At 45.9% G+C, this 19399-nt stretch overlaps 2 protein-coding genes across 2 annotated transcripts in view; one reads left to right on the top strand and one right to left on the bottom strand.

Moving 5' to 3' along the window:
* LOC149360440 (thiol S-methyltransferase TMT1B-like) overlaps positions 1-488 on the top strand; it is a 19775-nt gene extending 19287 nt beyond the window's left edge. The window contains exon 3 of the mRNA XM_089569282.1: positions 193-488. Coding sequence (XP_089425408.1) covers positions 193-426 — 234 coding nt within the window. The 3' untranslated portion in view covers positions 427-488. The remainder of the gene's footprint in view (positions 1-192) is intronic.
* Positions 489-9273: 8785 nt separating this feature from the next.
* LOC149360439 (thiol S-methyltransferase TMT1A-like) lies at positions 9274-18471 on the bottom strand. Its single transcript, XM_089569281.1, has 3 exons — positions 18106-18471; positions 16655-16804; positions 9274-9507 (listed from the first exon to the last, which is right to left on the bottom strand). The coding sequence occupies exons 1-3, from the start codon at positions 18469-18471 to the stop codon at positions 9274-9276; spliced, it is 750 nt and encodes a 249-aa protein (XP_089425407.1).
* Between the last annotated feature and the right edge of the window lie 928 nt (positions 18472-19399).

Here is a 19399-nt window from a genome sequence, read left to right as displayed (position 1 = left end):
ATATCCTCGCTTTCTCAACCACCGCAGTTAGACCGCCTTGCTGTCACAACCACTAGCCCCGCTTCAAGCTTGATCGATGTCTATTTCTACCGTTAGATTTCAACTATGACGTCGTTAACTCATTGCATCCAGAAAACATTAAAATTTTGATACCTGATATACCTGATATGAGGTACTCTGCTGCGCTTCCAGGGTGGACGGCTGATCTTCCTGGAGCACGTGGCCTATCCTAAAGGCACATGGCTGAGGCTTCTGCAGGACTTAATGACTCCTCTCTGGACGATTTTCTGCTGCAACTGCCACCTCAACAGAGAATCCATGAAGATAATTGAAGCGGCCGGCTTTTCGCATGTCACGACGCACTATGCACATGTGCCAATGGGGACTGTACTAAACAACCAGGTCTACGGAATCGCCGTCGCGTGACCCGCAGAGTAGAGCTTACCAACGCCAAACGTCAATTTTTACCGTCTTTACCGACCAATAAAGGCTCGCATCCACTCTTGAAAAATTTGGCTACACCAGGTTGCCTTCATAAAAAACAAAATATTGAAAGGAGTCGTCACAGGTTCGAAAGTGTGCTCAACGTTAGGCTAATGTTCATTCTTGAATCACGTGAACTCCTTGATATCCACCAGTGCGGATTTTAAAAAGGATGTTCGACAACTGCCCATCTCGTCCGCATAGAAAACACAGTCCGAGAGGCGCTCATACACCAACTCTGTCTGGCAGCCTTCTTTGACATGGAGAAGGCGTACGATACCACATGGAGATATGGGGTTCTACGCGACTTAGCAGATCTTGGCATCCGGGGTAGGATGTTGAACTGCCTGAAGGATTTCCTGTCAGACCGGTCTTTTCAGGTGCGCCTGGGTGCAACCCTTTTGGAGAGCATTGTTCAGGAGAATGGGGTACCGCAGGGCCGTATCCTAAGTACTACTCTTTTTATCGTGAAAATGAACTCCATAGCGAAAATAATTCCCAACTTCGTTATGTATTCTGTATGTCGACGACCTTCAGATTGCTTGCACGTCCTCCAGCCTGTGAACGTGTGAGAGGCAGGTACAACTCAAATTAAACAAGCTAGCAATCTGGGCAGACAAAAATGGGTTCAAGTTCTCTCCACATAAAACAGTGGCTGTTGTTTTCTCGCTTAAAAGAGGCTTGCAGATCAATACGAACTTACACCTAAATGGAGTCACACTACCGGTACAACAAGAACATAAACTTTTAGGAATAACATTTCATAAAAAACTTACATTTCTGCCGCACATACAAAACTTGAAAGTAAAAGCCTTCCGTGCAATGAATATCCTTAAAGTACTTTCAAGGAAACGCTGGGGAACTGACAGAGCATGCCTCCTTCATATCTACCGTTCTCTAGTGCGCTCATGTCTAGATTATGGGACTATAGTGTACGGCTCGGCAAGGCCTTCATATCTAAAAAGATTAGATCCAGTTCATAATCTAGGTGTCCGTCTTTCTTGTGGAGCATACAGAACGTCTCCGGTAATGAGCCTTCATGTTGAAGCAAATTAGCCATCACTAGAAGAGAGAAGAAACGCACTTACATGTGCATACATTCTTAGATTTAGGTCGCGAACAAAACACGTGCGTTATTCAATCGTCAAAACATGCCCGTCTCGAATAATATGTACAAATAAGCCCCAAGAAACCAGGCCTTTGCTAATGCGGTTTGAGGAGATCTGCCGTGAACTTGACTTATCAGAAACATTACCAAAAGTTGCAGAACGTTGCGACGCAATTGCCCATTGGTACAGTTTTCCGTCGGTCTGTGATATAAGTCTTACACAGTTCAACAAGAGACAAACTCCAGCAGAACGCATCTTACAAGAGTTCCCTACACTAAAGGAAAAATATGATAGCTACACCGAGTTCTACACAGACGGATCGAAAACTGCAGTTTTTGTTGGAAGTGCAGTAGTGGAAGGGAACTGGGAAAAAATAGTAAGGCTTCCTCATACTTCTGTCTCCAATAATGCACCATCTAGCCCAAATTGACGTTCTTCTTCCTCAGTGTGCATCAGTTTTTACAGTCGAGTGTTATGCCGTGTTTCTTGCTACGGAGAAAATAATAAGCAAGAACATCGAAAATATTATTATCTACACAGACTCCCTCAGTGTACTGAAAGCACTACAGTCCAGAAATGCAGTAATGTCATCACTAGGTAATGTCATATATAACGTAACAAGAATCGTAACACAAGGGCATAACATAAAATTATGTTGGGTTCCAAGCCATGTTGGAATTGATGGTAACGAGAGAGCGGACGCATGCGCCTCTGAAGCCCACAACAAGGAAATACAGAAAATAAGCATGCCACATAATGATTCTATGAAGCTAGTTCAGAGCAGACTGGGGAACAAATGGCAGAGCACATGGAATAGTCAGATAAATAACAAGCTACACTTAAAACCAATATTAGGAGAATGGAGATCATGCACACATCAGGAACGCTTTTTTGAAGTTATTTTATGTCGTTTACGTATTGGACACACACACCTTACCCACAACTTTCTACTAACAAAACAAGACAAACCTACCTGTGAAAAGTGCGGAGATGAACTCACAGTAACTCATATTTTAATCTCATGCAGAGAATTGAAACACTCAGAAACAAGTTTTTTACCCCGTTTTACGACCAACACATCCCTTTTCATCCGTCATTGATTTTAGGTGAAGAAGCTCTTATTGATAAGTCAAGCGTTTTTAACTTTTTAAAAAAACCAATGTACTCGAAAAACTCTCAATTCCTACCCCGTGCTTTACAATTTATTGCCACACCTCATCCACCTTCTCATGCCTGAGAAGAAGGCTGAGGTTTTCATTTAACTCGTTGGGCACCTCGGCGCCCTTGCACCGACAAGGACACACCGAAGTGAGCCAGCATTTCTCAAATTTTAACCCTGCGTTTGGCGCATGATAGCCACCGTTGCTTATGCGCCACTAAACCCAACTCAACTCAACCCAACTTTCTCATTCCTGAGAAAAAGGCTGAGGCTTTTATTTAATTTGGTGGTATCCTCGACATCCTTGCGCAGCCAAGGATGGCCGCTGAGGCTGCCTGAACTTTTTTTTTTAAAGCTTTTATACCATTAGCCACTTTTAAATCTTGTTTTTATCTCTTGTTACTAGGTAGTTAAACTTTTTAGGCCCTTTACACCGCTGATCACTTTCCACATTTTTATTAAATCCCATAGAAAAGATTTCCTATACCTTGTGTTTGGCGCATGACGGCCTTAGATGCCTATGTGCCATTAAACCCAACACAACACAACACAACTCTTAACACTGTCAAGCTCTGGGCAGTCCTTTAGCAGTTGAGTTACATCCTCAACGTCCTGACCACACGCACATTGCGGGTTGTCTGCACGCCGAATTTTATGTAGAAAATGATTCTTGCAGGGTGTTCCCATGCCTAAGCGATGAATGAGAATTTCTAAGCTTCTACTGAGTAATAGTGGGATTGTAAACCCTCAGTCGGGGTCAGTTTGACAAAGGTTAGAAGCTTTGAAATTTGGCTGGAACCACATTTTTGCGCTCACACAGACTCGCATGTATCTTAAAAGAAGGCGGATTTCACATCCTGATAATGCAGGTCTGAAGTTGAAGCATTAGCATGCGCTTGCCTGGCCGCTGCATCTGCTTCAGTGTTTCCTTGGATAAGGCAATGCCCGGGCGCTTAATTCTTGATCCCTTCGTGAATTCTTTAAGCGTTTCGTAAACCAAACTTGTCTTTCACGCTGCAGAACCTAGGCTGTCGAGGGATTTTATTGCAGCCTGGGAGCCGCTGAAGATCACCCACCTACGCGGATCTCCTACGGGTACTATGAACTGTAGTGCCAAATAAATTGCGTATACGTGATCTCTCGCTGAAACTGCTGCGTTATCCAGTTGGGCTGCTCGTCGCTCATTCGGCTCTGGAATTACGAATAAAGATGTCGATAAATATATAAATTACTTGAGCCATCAGTATAGACATGGATGTGACTCTTATACTGCATGTATATTTGGTACATGGACGACTGATTCGCAGCAAGTACCATCATATCGCGTTTTATAATTATCACTTCAACCGGCAGCATGATCTTAGGGTCAACAGTAACACAGGGGGTACGTTATATCTTCCGTTCAATACTTATAACTAGGAAGATGCTGTTGGTGTTCTAGAAACACTTGCTGAATTGCGCTTCCATCACAATCCTGCAGTGCGGAAACTGTTGGGCCCTTTCCTATGTCCTGTCGCCATTAAAGCACCCTATTGCCATGACCCACCCGCTGTCTCTTCAAGTACCTGGCTAGAGTCGTCCGCACTGGAGGATAAACTGGCCCTGATCAGACAAGATGGCGATCTGCTTGGCGATTGAATTTTGCTGCCAAATAAAGCTTATAACTTATACTAATAATTGTTAATAAGTTTGTCAGTAGCTTTGTACTGAGTTACTGTGCCTGAGCTCTCCTTAAAATGGGGGCGGGGGGGGGGGGGGGGGGGGGATAATTACTTTCGCGGCGCTGAGCCAGAAGTGAAACGCTTACAAGTGGTATCAGGTGGTCCGACGGCTGTCGCATTAGCCTCTTTGGCTCGCGGCGCATAGTGAGTGAGTGAGTGAAAACTTTATTAGCTCTAGATTCGGATTGTGTTCGGCGGTTTTGAGATGGCTTCGTCCATCTTGCTCAAAGGTCGGTTGCCCTTAGTCCAGGGCTCCGCTGGATGCTGCTGCCAGTTTTGCTCGCCGAATCAGACCTTCTTGGTCGACCCGGCGATCGCTGGACAGCACTCCCTCCCATTGCTCCGCACTCGGGTTTGTTATCACTGGTACCACGCTTATCCTCTGGCATGCCCACGTTATGTGGTAGAGCGTGGGGGGTTCTTGGCACCAAGGGCATTTGTCATTGTATTGTGTTGGATATATTTTGTTGAGTACGTGTAGGTTCGGGTAGGAGCCCGTCTGTAGCTGCCTCCACGCGACAGAGTCCTCTCTGCTAAGGGAGTTGTCCGGTGGTGGATACCGCTTCGCATAGGATGACTGCTGAACATGGAATTGAATTTTATTGTGTGTTAGAGCCGCCGTTCTAATCATGTCGCCATCAGATGCGTTTTGCCATCCGATGGCCTGGGAGAAAGCTGTGCATGCAGGTAAGGTTGCATTTCTTACTCTTCCGTCGCAATTTTCTTGTAACTCGTGCATGATTGCATATGACAGAAAATGACTTGGCCTCTCTGTTGGAAGCAGCGTTGGTTCGAGCAAATTAGCTGTGACAAGTAGTTCTGTCCCACCGTGAAAATGCAACCGAAAAGAACTGAAAACTATGCGTCTACCGGCTCAACCTATTAAAGATGAGCTAAAATATTCGGGACGCCAATGAATTCAATCGGCACGCCACGTTGGTAGGTTCATCCATCTGCCAAACATTTTGTTACGTTACGGCAAGCCTATAAAAAGCTCTATGTGAAGCCAGTCTAACGTGCGGCGTAAGAAAACCTCTGCCTCTCCCGTAACCTCTTTGATGACGAAGTAATGACAAATTAATAATTAGTAACTAATTACTGGTTAATGACTAAACACTAATTAACTGCTAATTAATGACGCTTGAGCTTCCCTTTCGAGAGAGGAGCGCGACAGCGTGTTGTAGCGCTGCCAGGCAGCCCACAGAACGCCACCACCCGTTCGGCGCGATGCCTTGACCTTTGAACGCGACGCTTTTTGAGGAAAGGAAATTACGCAGTAATTCTCCGTCGTCCGAACCGCACCGTACAGGAAGGGAGGAACGCCACCACTCTTTCGGCGCGATGCCTTGCCCATTGAATGCAAGGCTTTTTGAGGAAAGGAAATGGCGCGGTTAATTCTCTGTCATCTCGGTGGACACCCGAAACGCACCATAAAGGAAGGGAGGAACGCCACCACCCGTTCGGCGCAATGCCTTGCCTTTTGAACGCAACGCTTTTTGAGAAAAGGAAATGGGGCAGTAATTCTCTGTCATCTCGATGGGCACCCGAACCGCACCGTACAGGAAGAGAGGAACGCCACCACCCGTTCGGCGCGAAGCTACCGGCGCTTGTATGCCGGTCCTGTAGGAGGGCTTAGAGAGTCTCATTAAATCTCGTACGGTGCCCGGATGCTCTCGTTTCTGCGCCCGGATGAGTGGAATTCAGTGCCGAGATGTTTGCTCTCGGTCTCGGTGTGACGTCACCACACTGCTAACAACGGGAGCTAAAAGCATTTCATGCTTAAAAGACAAAAAGTGCGCCAGGAAACTCTCATATCTCGGTGGACACCCGAACCGCGCCGTAAGGCAGGAAAAATGAAAAGAAAATTGGTTTTAAGGAAAGGAAACGACGCCTGTCTCACTCTGTCATATCTCGTTGGATACCCGAACCGCGCCGTAAGGTTGGGGTGAGGGAGCGACCCTGCTGCTCTGACCTGCAGGCTGAACGGGCCTTGGTCGCGTGAGCTCGGGCGGCGGCCGACGCCACTGGGGTCCCTAAGTAGGGGCCTCCACCTAGTACTTGTGAGAGCTGGCCTCCCCCTGGGCCAGCTCATGCATAACCTCCTGAAGTGTATCCGTACATAAATGTTTTCCACCACCAGCACGCCGTAAGGGCATTGAGGAAAATGAAATTTGGTTTTAAGGAAAGGAAATGCCGGTCTCTCATATCTTTGTGCACACCCGAAAGGAATGAACACCACAGTACATGTCTCTAAAGCAACCTTCTAAGACTGCACCGTATTCACTACACGCGCGCCTCCTCCTCCTCCGCCTCCGTACAGGCAGTGTGTGGACGGCCGAACGCCTCCACCGTTATCGTGGTGCTCCCAGTGCATTGCGCGCCAACTGCGACAGCCATGACGTCAAACCAAGCACAACTGAACCTTTTCGCTTGTATATCCAAGCTTAACCAGAGCTAAGCCACTGCCATTTTTTTTTGTGCATGGCTGTTATTAAGTCTGCGTACATGCCTGGGAATTTAGGACTACAGAATGGAGCGTTCTGCTTGAGCCCGATTTGACTTTGGATGGCTCTATTAGGCATCGTAAAATAGATCATGTTTTTACCGTGCTTAGGGTACCTTAAAGCAAGTTTTAGCGTTTCACAACACTAACCAGTTTTGCTTGCCGAGCTTCCTAGAATACTCCTGGGCTTCCGCCGTAAATTTCGCTATTTTTTATTGTAGTTTTCTATTTAATCTTTGCTTTTTTCATCGTTTTACTTTCCGGGCTTCCCATAAATGGAGATGTCTGTCTACCATGGGTGCTTCTGTTATCGTTTCGATGATTTGGGTCGTTTTTACTTGAGCATCTTTTATGTTTTAACCCAATCTTCACTTGTTGCGATGCCGCCTTCTGGCGGTTCAATATTATCGAATTTATACCGGTTCGTTATTTTTGTAAAGCCAATAGTCCACCTTATGCGGGCTGTCATTAAGGATAAGCTAAGAATTTTTTGATCGGTGCCCAGAGTTTCTTAAAACTGGCCCATGTGCGGTGCTTTATGTTTTTTGCGAAAGCTAAGTCTGGGCAGGTGTCTCTGCTAACACTGTTCTCTATTATCGTGGGGACATGATGTCCGTCATTAGGCGGAGGTCGAGGTATTCAGCTGCTTCCAACATGTTGGTTCCATTAGGGGCGTCCTTGTGGTAGTTCCATGCCGTGTGTACAGCGTTTGAGTTCCCCATACTAACTAGTGGGTTCTTTCCTTCTATATGTGTGCATTCTAGTGAAATTGGCTTGAAAATTTCTTGCGTGTTGCTTGGAGGACTGCAGAGGTTTAGGATGAACATGCCTTGCTTCCTTCTTTTTTGAGCGATAATCTAGATCACGACTTAATCTTTTTTCCCGGAAGTTGAGATCGTGCGATATGACTGTTAGTGTGGGTGCCACTAGCATAGCTACTCTAGGTGCCATATGGTGGATGTATGTGAGACATCCCTTGGCGTACGGGGCGCTTCCGGTTTCCTGGAGGCAAATGACGTCGGGGGGTGTCTGTTCATTTCGAATAAACATCTCAGGGGGCCTGCTTTTCCTCTTCAGGGAGCCGCATTTCCATTGCCAGACTTCTAGATGGCCCAGCAAGCGAGTTGTGTTCAGGAAACGTGTCTTAGCCGTGACGTTTGAATGTCGATAATTATCCGTGCTTCATGAAACAAAAGGTCTTACTATTAGAATTTGCATTGACAGAGAGCTATTCGCAAACGGACACAATATTCGACTCCGTAGAGCGACGAGGCGTTTCGACTTTGTAGCCTTGACAGCACTCCCAAGAATAGTTGTCGCCAGCGTTAACGCTAAAATGTGGTCGCTCTAACAATGCACCAATGTAATTTCTCATGGCGTATCTGGCGGCTGGGGTTGAAAGCACAGGGTAAAGGGGCCGCCCTCTGCTCATATTGTCGTCGTCTGTATGGATAGCAACCGAAAACTTTGTTTCTGCGGTTTCGGTTAATGTGATGCCGTTCCTCCTCGCTTCTTTCTCGTATATAGCCTATAGGTGAGTTCTCCGGATCACCAGCGGTGGTTTACTTGTGCCCCGCTTCCATGCAGCTGGTGAGCCCGTTTGTTGCCAGTGTGGAAAACTCCAGCATCTCGCTATACATACGCGGTGGGCTCGGCTGGAAGTTCGTTCTTCATGGCCGGAGTGTGTTTACACACAGCAGAAAAGCATGAGAATAGCTGCAATATCATAATCTGAGTGATTGAAGCGTGCTCCAGTGGTTGATCAAATTAATGGTGGGCGCGAAACACATCAGCGCAAGTAACGTTTCCGTAGTGCCATAGCACCAGTTGTGCGTTTGAAAATTACAGTACGATATGATGCGCTCAAATGCATGATGTGATGCGTTGTCAATATGCCGTGGCTTTGCAAAAAGAGAGCAGCACCTTCCAGGTGCATCCGAGGTACCACTGGCAGATGAATCAGTGCCGATCTAACATAACACTTTGTTGTTTACACAGGCAACTTGATGCAGGAAACTTTTTGAAGAGAGTGGAAGCGTGGCTTTATTGGTCGCGGGCGAAAAGGTAGGTCGCAAGTATGGCTTTTTAATGGAAAGCTTTATCATGTGTTCATGATGAAGTTTAGCGCCAAAAACGAGGACAAAGTAGGAGTGAAGACACAACACGAGCGCTTTTTCGCAACTAAAACTTTAATGGAAGAACACATAACATATATACCCATCTCGTGAAGTAAATCAAAAAGAAGAAACATACATGATATGGTCAAGATAAACCTTAGAGGGCGATACATCATGTGGCTCATGCGACGGCAATTCCGTATGCCTGGCGACTTAGTGCAATCCCCATTGGTACGTGAATGTACTGAGCCGTAACATGGGTAAAGCCCGCGGATTCTAGCAGCTTTACGGATTCTCTGTTGAGGTGGCAGTTGCAGCAGAAAACCGTCCACAGCGGAGTCATTATGTTCTGCAGCAGCCTCCGCCACGTGCCTTTGGGATACGCCACGTGCTCAAGGAAGATCAGCCGTCCACCCTGGAAAATAAGTCTCTTGCTTACCAAACACTTATCAAGTATCAACATTTGGTTGTTTATCAAATGTGATGAGCTAAGAATATCCTAGTTTAAATCTATAGAGAAAACGGAAGTCGATAAGGCATGAAGCGGGGATTGTTGGCGTGGGTGCATGAACTGCTCTGGTTGAAAAAACGAGAAAAACTCATGTGAAGCGAAAAAACCTGAAACTGTGGAAATGGGCTGGTAAGGAACGCAGCTGAGGAAATAAAATCAGGCATACAATCAGATCGGAACATGAAATTGGCTGACGTAGCACAGACGCACTTATTGCAAGAGGAGGCTAAGTGAAGATTAATGGAGCAGTCACTCCTGCTATTTACGTAGCGGGACCGATAATGATTCTGATGGCGGTAATAGGTCGCAAGTCTGAGAACTTAGGCTAACAACGTTCCAAGATGAGAGTGGCCTATTTGGTTATGCATTATTGTTACATACCGTCGCCGCATACCCCTTTAGATGTCAGCGTATGCTCTTGCAAAATTTAAACTAAGCACCAGCTTTAATATCATTTTGTGCTTCCAGTTGGCCGCTAATATGTTCCGCATTAAACATACTAAACAATGTTGACCAAATGTTTAGGGGAATCCCCCAAGGTGGAGTAGATTTGTAATAAGGGAGTAGTTACTCATTGACGTCCACCCGAGCGCAGCCATACGGCTACAAAGGAAAGCTACACAGCTTTCTCAGAAACTTCGTAGTTAAAGAAAAATTCGTCCTGGTCCGGGGTTCGAACCCGGGACCCCCGCTTCACCGGAGCAGTCGCTCTACCAATTGAGCTAACCGGGACGGCAAGCTTATGGTAGGGCGAGAGCGAATTGATCAATAACTCGAAGTGGGAACAGTGTTGACCAAATGTTTTGGGGAATCCCCCAAGGTGGAGTAGATTTGTAATAAGGGAGTAGTTACTCGTCCCGGGTCCCGGGTTCAAACCCCGGACCAGGACGAATTTTTCTTTAACTACGAAGTTTCTGAGAAAGCTGTGTAGCTTTCCTTTGTAGCCGTATGGCTGCGCTCGGGTGGACGTCAATGAGTAACTACTCCCTTATAACAAATCTACTCCACCTTGGAGGATTCCCCTAAACATTTGGTCACCACTGTTCCCATTTCGAGTTATTGATCAATTCGCTCTCGCCCTACCATAAGCTTGCCGTTTGAGAGGCCGCTCCATTCAAAGTAATGTTCACATTGCGCGGACAATACTTGAATATTCCTCCAGCTGTCATGAGCAGCTTGCCCTCCTTCAGATTGACCTTGCGAAAGCATTTGACCGCGTTCGCCATTCATTTCTGTTTTCACTTCTAGAGCGAGCAAACGTGGGTTCTACTGTACTTAAAGGGGTGCAACTTTGCTACAGCAACTGTTCAACACGATTGATCATTAATGGCCAGCTCTCGAACCCTGTGCCAATCCGCTCTTCTGTGAAGCAAGGCTGTCCGATGTCTCCTCTGCTTTTTGCTCTTTACCTGGAACCGCTTTGTTTGAGTGTTTTGCGTAACAGTAATATCCATGGGTTCCTTATTTTGGGTAATGAAGTCAAATTGCTGGCATATGCTGACGACCTTGCATTTTTCTGCATTGACAAGCCCAGCATTGATGATGTGTTGTCCACAATAGATCAATTCGGCATCGTTTCTGGTGCTCAAATGAATCGCTCCAAAAGTTCTGGCCTATGGTTTGGTTCATGGGGCACAACTCCACCTCTGTACGCTGGCATAGAATGGTCATGTGTGCCTCCTAAACATCTTGGCGTTCCACTTCATGCCTACAAATCCAGTGCCCATTACTGGAGAGAGCGAGTTCCGGCTGTTGAGCGTTATGCTCAGACGTTTGTACCGCATCTCCTCTCAATTTTTGGTCGGGCCCAGGCTTGCAACGCCTTTCTGCAACAAGGATTTATTACGTACTCCAGGTCCTTCACTGCGCCAGACATTACATACAGCGTTTCCATCGTATATTTGCGACGTTTATTTGGTCCTCCAAATTTGAGCCCATGCGGCGTGATAACCTTTTCAGGCCTGTTTGTGCAGGAGGCCTGGGCCTAGAGCACCTGTATGTGAGACAGTTGGTTGCCCGTTTCTTCTTTTTTCGTGCTTGTTCCTTTCCGATTATTAGAGCATTCTTGCAGGTTAACTTCATGACTCTACTTCCGAACTTAGTAGTTTCTTCCAATTTTACTGAACGACCCCGTTTACTAGGCTTTATGCAGGAAGTTTATGCCTCCGTGCGTTTTTTGACAGTTCGGTTTTCAAATGAGTACTTATATTCTGTTTCGCGCAAAAATCTGTACAGGGATTTGATATCCATGCTCTTCCCGCCCCCACTGTATCGTTCCGTATACGTTGGGCTCATGGGTCATGATGTTTTAAAGCGAGTTCGTAAAATGCCAATTTCTCCTTGCACCAAAACATTTTTCTATAAATTACACACTGAAACTCTACCTGTCAAGACGTGGCTCGATAGGAAAAACATTTTTGTGTCTTCTGTCAACTGTCGCTTGTGCAATGTGCCTGAAACAATTGAACATTGTTTTATAGACTGCAAAGACGCGATTTTGTTTTGGGATGTGTTGCAAAGGGCGCTACAGAAAGATTTTCTCCTAAATTCCTACAGTGTGCGCTACCTTGTTGTTTCCCAACCTGACTCGAATCCTTATGATATGATTCTTCTGATTGGACTTCATAGTCTCTGGAAAACGCGCATGCAAGATCGCAACGTTGAACCTGTTGTTTCGCCCAGAATTCACTTTAGCCGAATGTTGCTGCAGGTAACGGACATTTACAAAAAATTGGACTTTGTACCGGATTGGTTTCCTCTCCTGATGCGCTGTATATCTTTACCGGCCTTTTAGTTATAATATGTTACTATTATGTTTCTGCCACGTAGCGCCTACCTAGGTGCTCTGTAAATAGTTGTTTTTGTGTGTGTATATACACACACACATGTGTATATATATGCTTTGTATACAAAACCATGTAAATAAATACTATGAAAGAAAAAAAAAGTCCCGGTTAGCTCAATTGGTAGAGCGACTGCTCCGGTGAAGCGGTGGTCACGGGTTCGAACCCCGGACCAGGACGAATTTTTCTTTAACTACGAAGTTTCTGAGAAATCTGTGTAGCTTTCCTTTGTAGCCGTATGGCTGCGCTCGGGTGGACGTCAATGAGTAACTACTCCCTTATTACAATACTAAACAATTCTGGGCAAAATCATTTTTGAACGAGAAAGAGCTTATGAGCGCAATTTTTTTCATATGTTGTAAGATTTCACTATAACGATCAATATATCCGCAGATCTCACGTTGTAAGGCTTGAATATTTTTGCCAATAACGTTTTTTCTGTCGTAAAAGCGTTCCCTGTTGGTTTTCTAAGGTAATCTTAACTGTTCAAATGCGAGCGATTGAAACTCTATAAAAAAAATTCAGGCTGCATATGGGAAGAATGGACCATAACCTTCAACATTTCTATACCAGTACGTTTCAGTTTTTCAATATTCAAAATGTTTGTCCCACAATGTTGGACATCTACTGATTTGAGATAGTTACAATTATTACCGCGACTGCTGCGGAGCCTCGTGTGAGCTTGGAACTGTCCGGATATATGTTGCCAAGGAATCTGACCTCGTGCGAGACCGCCGTGTGCGCAGTGGGAACAAAGAAAGCTGCATCATGAAAACTTACATTGCTACAAGCCGCTCAATGGAGTAGTATGTCATGCATAACAGTTCACCGTTTCGTTTCAAGGCGAAAGAAAACTTTATGTATTTGAGTTCATTACCATTGCTGGTGCTCTAAATAGCGCAGATGTGAACTTCCCAATCCAAACAAAAGAGTGGCTTCGGTAGATTACTTCGAAGACTCGGGCCGACCCAAAAGTGTCGGCCGCAAAATGTGGCGTTCATGAGGCGAGGGCCAGGTACAGGGTTTTAGTTAGTGAGCTCTGGGTGCACGTGGACTTGCCGTGGACCCGATTCCCAGAAGCACATGGGTGTCTTCTTTTTTGCTAAATTGATCAGCAACAATGCTACATAAAACGTCAGACAAAAGTCTCTCAGTGATATCCAAACAATCCTGTCCTGCACCATCTGAGGCCCCACTGTCCCCTCCAGGTTTCCTAATCTCATCCGCCCGCCTAACTCTGTTCCACCCCCTGCTACGCTTGCCTTCTCTTCGAATCTGCTCCGCTGGTAAAGGACTACATTGGCTATTACTTTTCCGTATTGCGAGACCTGCCAATGTTCATTTCGCATTCTTAATTTCAGGTAAAATATCGCCATTTCTCTTTTATTCTCTAACCCAACCTCTCATCTTCCTATGTTTCGACGCTCTCTCCATATTTTCGCATACCATGGCTCACTGCATCCTACTTAATTTCGAGCCACATCATTATACTTCCGGCTTCTCATGCAGATGCGACTAGAGGTAAAACTTACTGTTATATAATTTCGTCTTGAGGATATGGCTTTATTGTTGAGTTGGACTAAGTAGAGAGACAATATTAGTTCCTGTACATAGATGCGCTATACAGTATACAGTATAGATACAATATAAATACAGTATAGATGAACTTCTGTACTTCGTTCATATTCTCATCCTCGAAGAGCATCCTGGTTGTGTGCTGCCGTGAGAAACAGAGACTTGTGGTCGGTAAACGATTGCGACCAGAATGGCTCTCGAATTACTGAAAGGGGAAGAGGCTGGTGAAGTCGGGAGCAACGGCCATGGGGATGGCTCTGATGTTCGCTTTGAAAACCGTTGCTATGAAATATATAGGATACGTATTCTGGTTGAAAGGTAAGAACCATGCATAAGAAAATGCTAAGTATTCGGCAATGAGGCCTATGGCGATGTTAGACAATTAGTAGCCTGTCAGGAGCTCTACAGCGAGAAATTTTTAGCAGTTTCAACGATCCCTTCAGGGCAGCCTCTGCTGAAATGACTTTATGCTGGAGGGGAAAAATAAGAATGTACTTTATATTCAAATGGTAGAAGAACCGCATTAAGCGACATTTGTTTTCTAAAATTATAAAACAGCTACTTGAAAACTGTTCAGAAAGCAAAGCCACCTTCTTTCCGATCTCGCACGAGGTGTTGCAGTGAAATTCACCCAAACCAGCCGGTTTTCGTTCGACATATTCTACGCCGTTTGTTTATCTGACTCATCATGGGTGAAGGTTTTGGTGGTAAGTAGCACATTAACCCCTTCGCCGAGCTGGTACGGTCGGGACGCTCACATATGCTGGCCAGCGAGTGCAGCTAAACGGGCGGCTCGAGCAACAGGATGGCTGCGACAGCCTGACACAGACCCTGTACCTTGCAACACGTTACCGAATTTGGATCAAAGAATAGGACACCTGACACAACAGGCTACACTCGGTCTAACGTCGGACGTGCAATTTAGTACGACCTGTGGTCCTCGTAATCGACCCAGACAAATAAAAAGCACACTTCTGTTGCACTCTTTTGCTGTGGTTGCATTACCGCTTACTTTGTACAAGCCATAGCCACTTTTATGCTACCGCTACAGAGACTGCCAAATTGCGCAGAAGTTCACCATTGACTGTTTTTTTCTGGCGCTGCGTGCTCCAGACGTGTTGAGTCTTTTACACCGACTAAATTTACGCCGCACCATACTGCAGTGTCCGCAACAGATGATGAAAGTTCACTGTGGCATAGCACCATCGCTTAAGAGGAAGTATTTCAATTTCAGAGCGCCAAACCCATCGGCAGAGCTATTAGTTCGTGAGGAATATGGCATAGTCAAAGTTTGATGGCCACATATGTCCATTTTAGTGCGCAATGTCATGGATTGTCAGAGCAGCGCACTTCTGATTGTGAATGGCCCCTGCCTTTAATAGGGGTTCCAGGTTACAACACGCCCCATGTGCGGTGGTGAACGAGCATGTTGATTATCTCAACTTGCACCAGCTTTCTAATGATATTCATTGCTTCGAGTAATCGTCAAGGAGAATGAGTCGATTTTCTCTCGCCTCAGCGCGTAACCTGTGTCTGCGTTTCAGAGCAATGTACCGAGTGACACTCAAAAATATTATTTTGTTTAATCTTGGCGACAAAGTTCTCTAAATAATGTGCCAGCAGGCCAGTACATATAACCATCGTGTTTAAGGTTTGCTCTGTTTTTTTTTTGTTCTAAATTTTTGCGGGCATGTATAAAACAAGGCTCATTTGCCCATATGCCGGCCTACATTTGCTCTGAACTTAGCGAGGTAAGTCGCAGCGCAGCAGCGCCATTGTGGGATAGCATGGCAACAGCCACCATGTCGGGGTACAGTGTAGCGTGTCAACTTTTCAGAGTGTACCGCACCCAAAACCCTGCTTCACGTTGAATCTTATGTAGAAGTGCACGCGATGTATTTGCACGAGCCCGAGTACATCACTTCGTCCACTGGCAGTGCTCCGCTTGCGCGGACTGTTCCCATTGGTCCGTCACGGATTCGGAGACAGAGATTGAGTAGCGGGGCCAAATTTCCGTAAAATGTACCCTTATTCAGCCGTCACCGCATTTGTCGACACTTTTCCGTTTTTGTAGCGAAAGCTACATTGGCCACGAACTTGCGATTTCGCTGTGGCGGTGCTCCGAGGAGGCACAGAGACCGACCTTGAGCCAATGTCTAGCAACGCCGCAGCTGGCGGACGCCGCGCGCTCACCCCGCCATCTTGCATGACGTCACACCGCGCGCCTCGCCGCGGAGATGCCGCCGCCGTTTCGTATGACGTCACACCGCTTGCCTCATCGTTGCGCTTGCCTCCACTCGCCGTGCCAGCTGTGCCGCATGCCTGATAATATGTCAAAGGATTGAAACAACAACATAGCTAGACAACCAGACTAACCTGGGCTTGCAATCAAGATTAACCAAGGCTGACCAAGCTATGCCCCAGCTTTCGCTCCGTATATCCTGGCATAGCCGAGCTAAGCCACTCTTCCACCTTTTTTTTTATTTTTTCACCGTCTGTACTGCGCCGTACACTTTGATCTGCGTAATGCGGAGCTACTGTATTGTACCGCACATCTGCTTGAGCCTTTATGGCAAGCAGTAGTCAAGAAATTAAGATTAACTATTTAATAACTGCCACACATAGACACATACTTTGGCCACCACTCGCTTGGCTTCTTGGAGAACTTTCCATCCGTTGTTGACGGAGCAGAGCAGATAGGTGAACATGACGACGTCGAACTGGCCACTCGCTAGTTCCCCCAAGTCTTCTCCGTAGCAGTGTATCCAGCGTTCAAGTTCGACCTGGAAAGTGCAGCTGGAAATATATACTCGAACATAGAACTAAAGAACCCAGCACCACCACTTTGGCATGCTACGTCACATAAAATACTGAAACGCATTTTGGTTGGAGATCAAGAAAAGGCTAATGGCACGAAGTGTGTAAAAATACCTCCAAGATGAGCAGTTGATTGGCATGCCGCTTCGCTTTAATAATGAGTAGCGACAGCCAAGCCCATGAATATGGCACATCGTTGCGCCAACTACAAAATCTTGCAGTAACATATATACTCATGAAATGCGAATGTACCCCCGCCGTCAGATGTTTTTACAATGCGACTTCTTCGCATTCAAAGTGCACTGCTTTAAGTTTATTGCTGCGTAGTGTTAAGAAAACAGCAGAAAAATAGAAAAGTTTAGCTCGTGCCAGAAGTTGGTGCTAGAATTTCAGCAGCACAAAGAAATACGATGTTGACTAAAAGTTTTCGGTGCACACTGTCGAAAGTTTAAGAACGTTCATGAAGGCCACAACTGCAGGCGGAGATTTAACCCAAATGACACTGAGTGCCTTTGCTAAGGTAATGACTACGCGATGCAGGCTCCTCACTTGGGAAATGCATAATTCAGAGGAGTAAGGACTAAGATAAATTCTTTTTATACGCCGTAAAGAAATAGCGTCTTAGGCTGCAGTGACCTCACTGTTAAGGAGAGAGGTGGGTCCACTATTAAATCGCCAACGTTCTGCTTGTTTCGCACCACAAGATATTAATTCCTCAGTGGACTGAGTTTTAAAATATATGCTTCATATACATAACAGTGGCCACACAGCTTGGACACACAGGCTTGCGGTGCAATGCATCTGACTATTATAGCACTGCGGCAGTATTTTGCCCCTCTTTAACTGCATGCACGAAAACAGTCTTCTACGGTAAGTGCACAGTTTTTGCAAAACGATGGTTGTGCAAACAGCAGGGTGGTTTTACTGTAAAACGGTCACGTAAATCTAGGCAGATTGACCACTATTAGCTATACCACCGGTGCATACCACCACTTTTGCAACAAATTGTGTAGCCACACCTTTTGACAACCGCTCAGGCTATAAATCATAGACTTCTGTAGCTGATTTTCCAGAGTAGACCTTCGATTAACTTCGTCGAAAGCTATGAAATACTCAGGCAAATATCTGCGTGGTAACACTTGGCCGTCGAATACAACGCTTCATGTATGATATCGGTTCGGATCGAAAAGAATGAAGAAACAAAATTTTGCGCTAATAGTGGGGTATATCTAACATTAATGTTTTCTCGCCGCACGAATGTCGCTACCTTGGGGTTCATCTTTAGTTGCTCCAAGAAGGCAGCGCCGAAGTCTTTGTTGGGGTCCACGTTCGTGTACTTGATGGGACGCGTCACGTACTCGAAGTTGCCGCCACATCCTGCTCCGATCTCCAGCACAATGAGCGAGCCCCTTTTCCTGAGCTCGGGGTCGTGTGACTCCAACGAATGGAGTGGTTCTAGGGCAAGCCGCCGTGCCTTGGCAAAGCTGTCTGCCCAGATGATGCTCGCCAGGCGAAAGAAGGTGGCGAAGAAGAGCTGCCGCACTCTGAGGGACAGGAGAAGCGGCGGCAGCAGCAGAAGCCCGAAGAAATGCACGGACACCATCCACAGAAGTGGCGGCACGAATCGGAACATGACTTTCCTTCTGCCCACTTTCACTCTACACTGAGCATGAGTATATGGTTGTCAGTTTTTAAAGAACCGCTCGCATTACTCATGCGGCAAGTATTGGCAGCTGTAGACGCTACAGAACATCACGAGACCTTTCACAAGTGATTGCATAAACTGAATCCTGTGGCAGAGGTCGTCGTACGAATATATTGACACGCGTCGGTGAAGGCGGTGACGCAGGCGGCATCAGGGCGAACTGGAAAATTAATTTTTGTAACAGGGGTAACAGGGTAACAGCTGTGGTCATGCACAAAAAAATGAAACCTTGACGTCAGGTGGGTTTATACTGTCACGCCAGGCAATCTGCGATTGAATAACTCGTGCTGTTCTGCTCCAGCAAGCCTCTCCAGCATGTTGCATAAGCACACTGCACTATTCAGAATAGATACGAGTACAGAAGAATCACGCGTGCATGTCAGTGATCTTTGTATAGCAGAGTACCGGGCGTAAAGTACGGGGCTCAATGCTAGGAAACATCATCTTTTCTCTCTTGAAAATTCGCGCCAAATGGAAAACAATAAGTGCGCTTACATTTTTTCGCTCGGAACACGACAGAGATGCCCGGAAGGGACGCCTGAGATGGGCATGCTTCACTTTCTGTGCTGGGAATTCATGACGCAGACAATAGTTGAACGGGCGACCACTGTGACAGGCTGTTGTTTTGGTACATATGCAACTTGGTTAGATACGATGAAATGTTGGCTTTGATCAACCTAAGACGATTATGAAAACAAGTTTTATTTAAACGCTGCAAAAGCATGTTCATTTTGTCGAAATAGTTTTTCCTAAACTTTGCACGCAAGCAGGCAAGTCGAAGAAAACTATTGTTTTATGCGCTAAGTTTTCTGCTCACTCTGCTCGTACCAAAAATTATTGCTGTTAACAACGCATA

Source organism: Amblyomma mixtum, chromosome 2, assembly GCF_055824585.1.
Source record: "Amblyomma mixtum isolate Tamu chromosome 2, ASM5582458v1, whole genome shotgun sequence".
Classification (NCBI taxonomy): Eukaryota; Metazoa; Arthropoda; class Arachnida; order Ixodida; family Ixodidae; genus Amblyomma; species Amblyomma mixtum.
This window is presented reverse-complemented; position numbering and strand designations above follow the sequence as displayed.

What these genes read in the sequence shown, in the direction of transcription:
- LOC149360439 (XM_089569281.1), bottom strand. Translation starts at nt 18,471, where the DNA reads ATGTTCCGATTCGTGCCGCCACTTCTGTGGATGGTGTCCGTGCATTTC. An exon ending in AACTAAAGATGAACCCCAAG is followed by an intron (nt 16,805 to 18,105) that starts GTAGCGACATTC and finishes TGCACTTTCCAG; the next exon opens with GTCGAACTTGAACGCTGGAT. An exon ending in CCAAGCGAGTGGTGGCCAAA is followed by an intron (nt 9,508 to 16,654) that starts GTATGTGTCTAT and finishes CTTATTTTCCAG; the next exon opens with GGTGGACGGCTGATCTTCCT.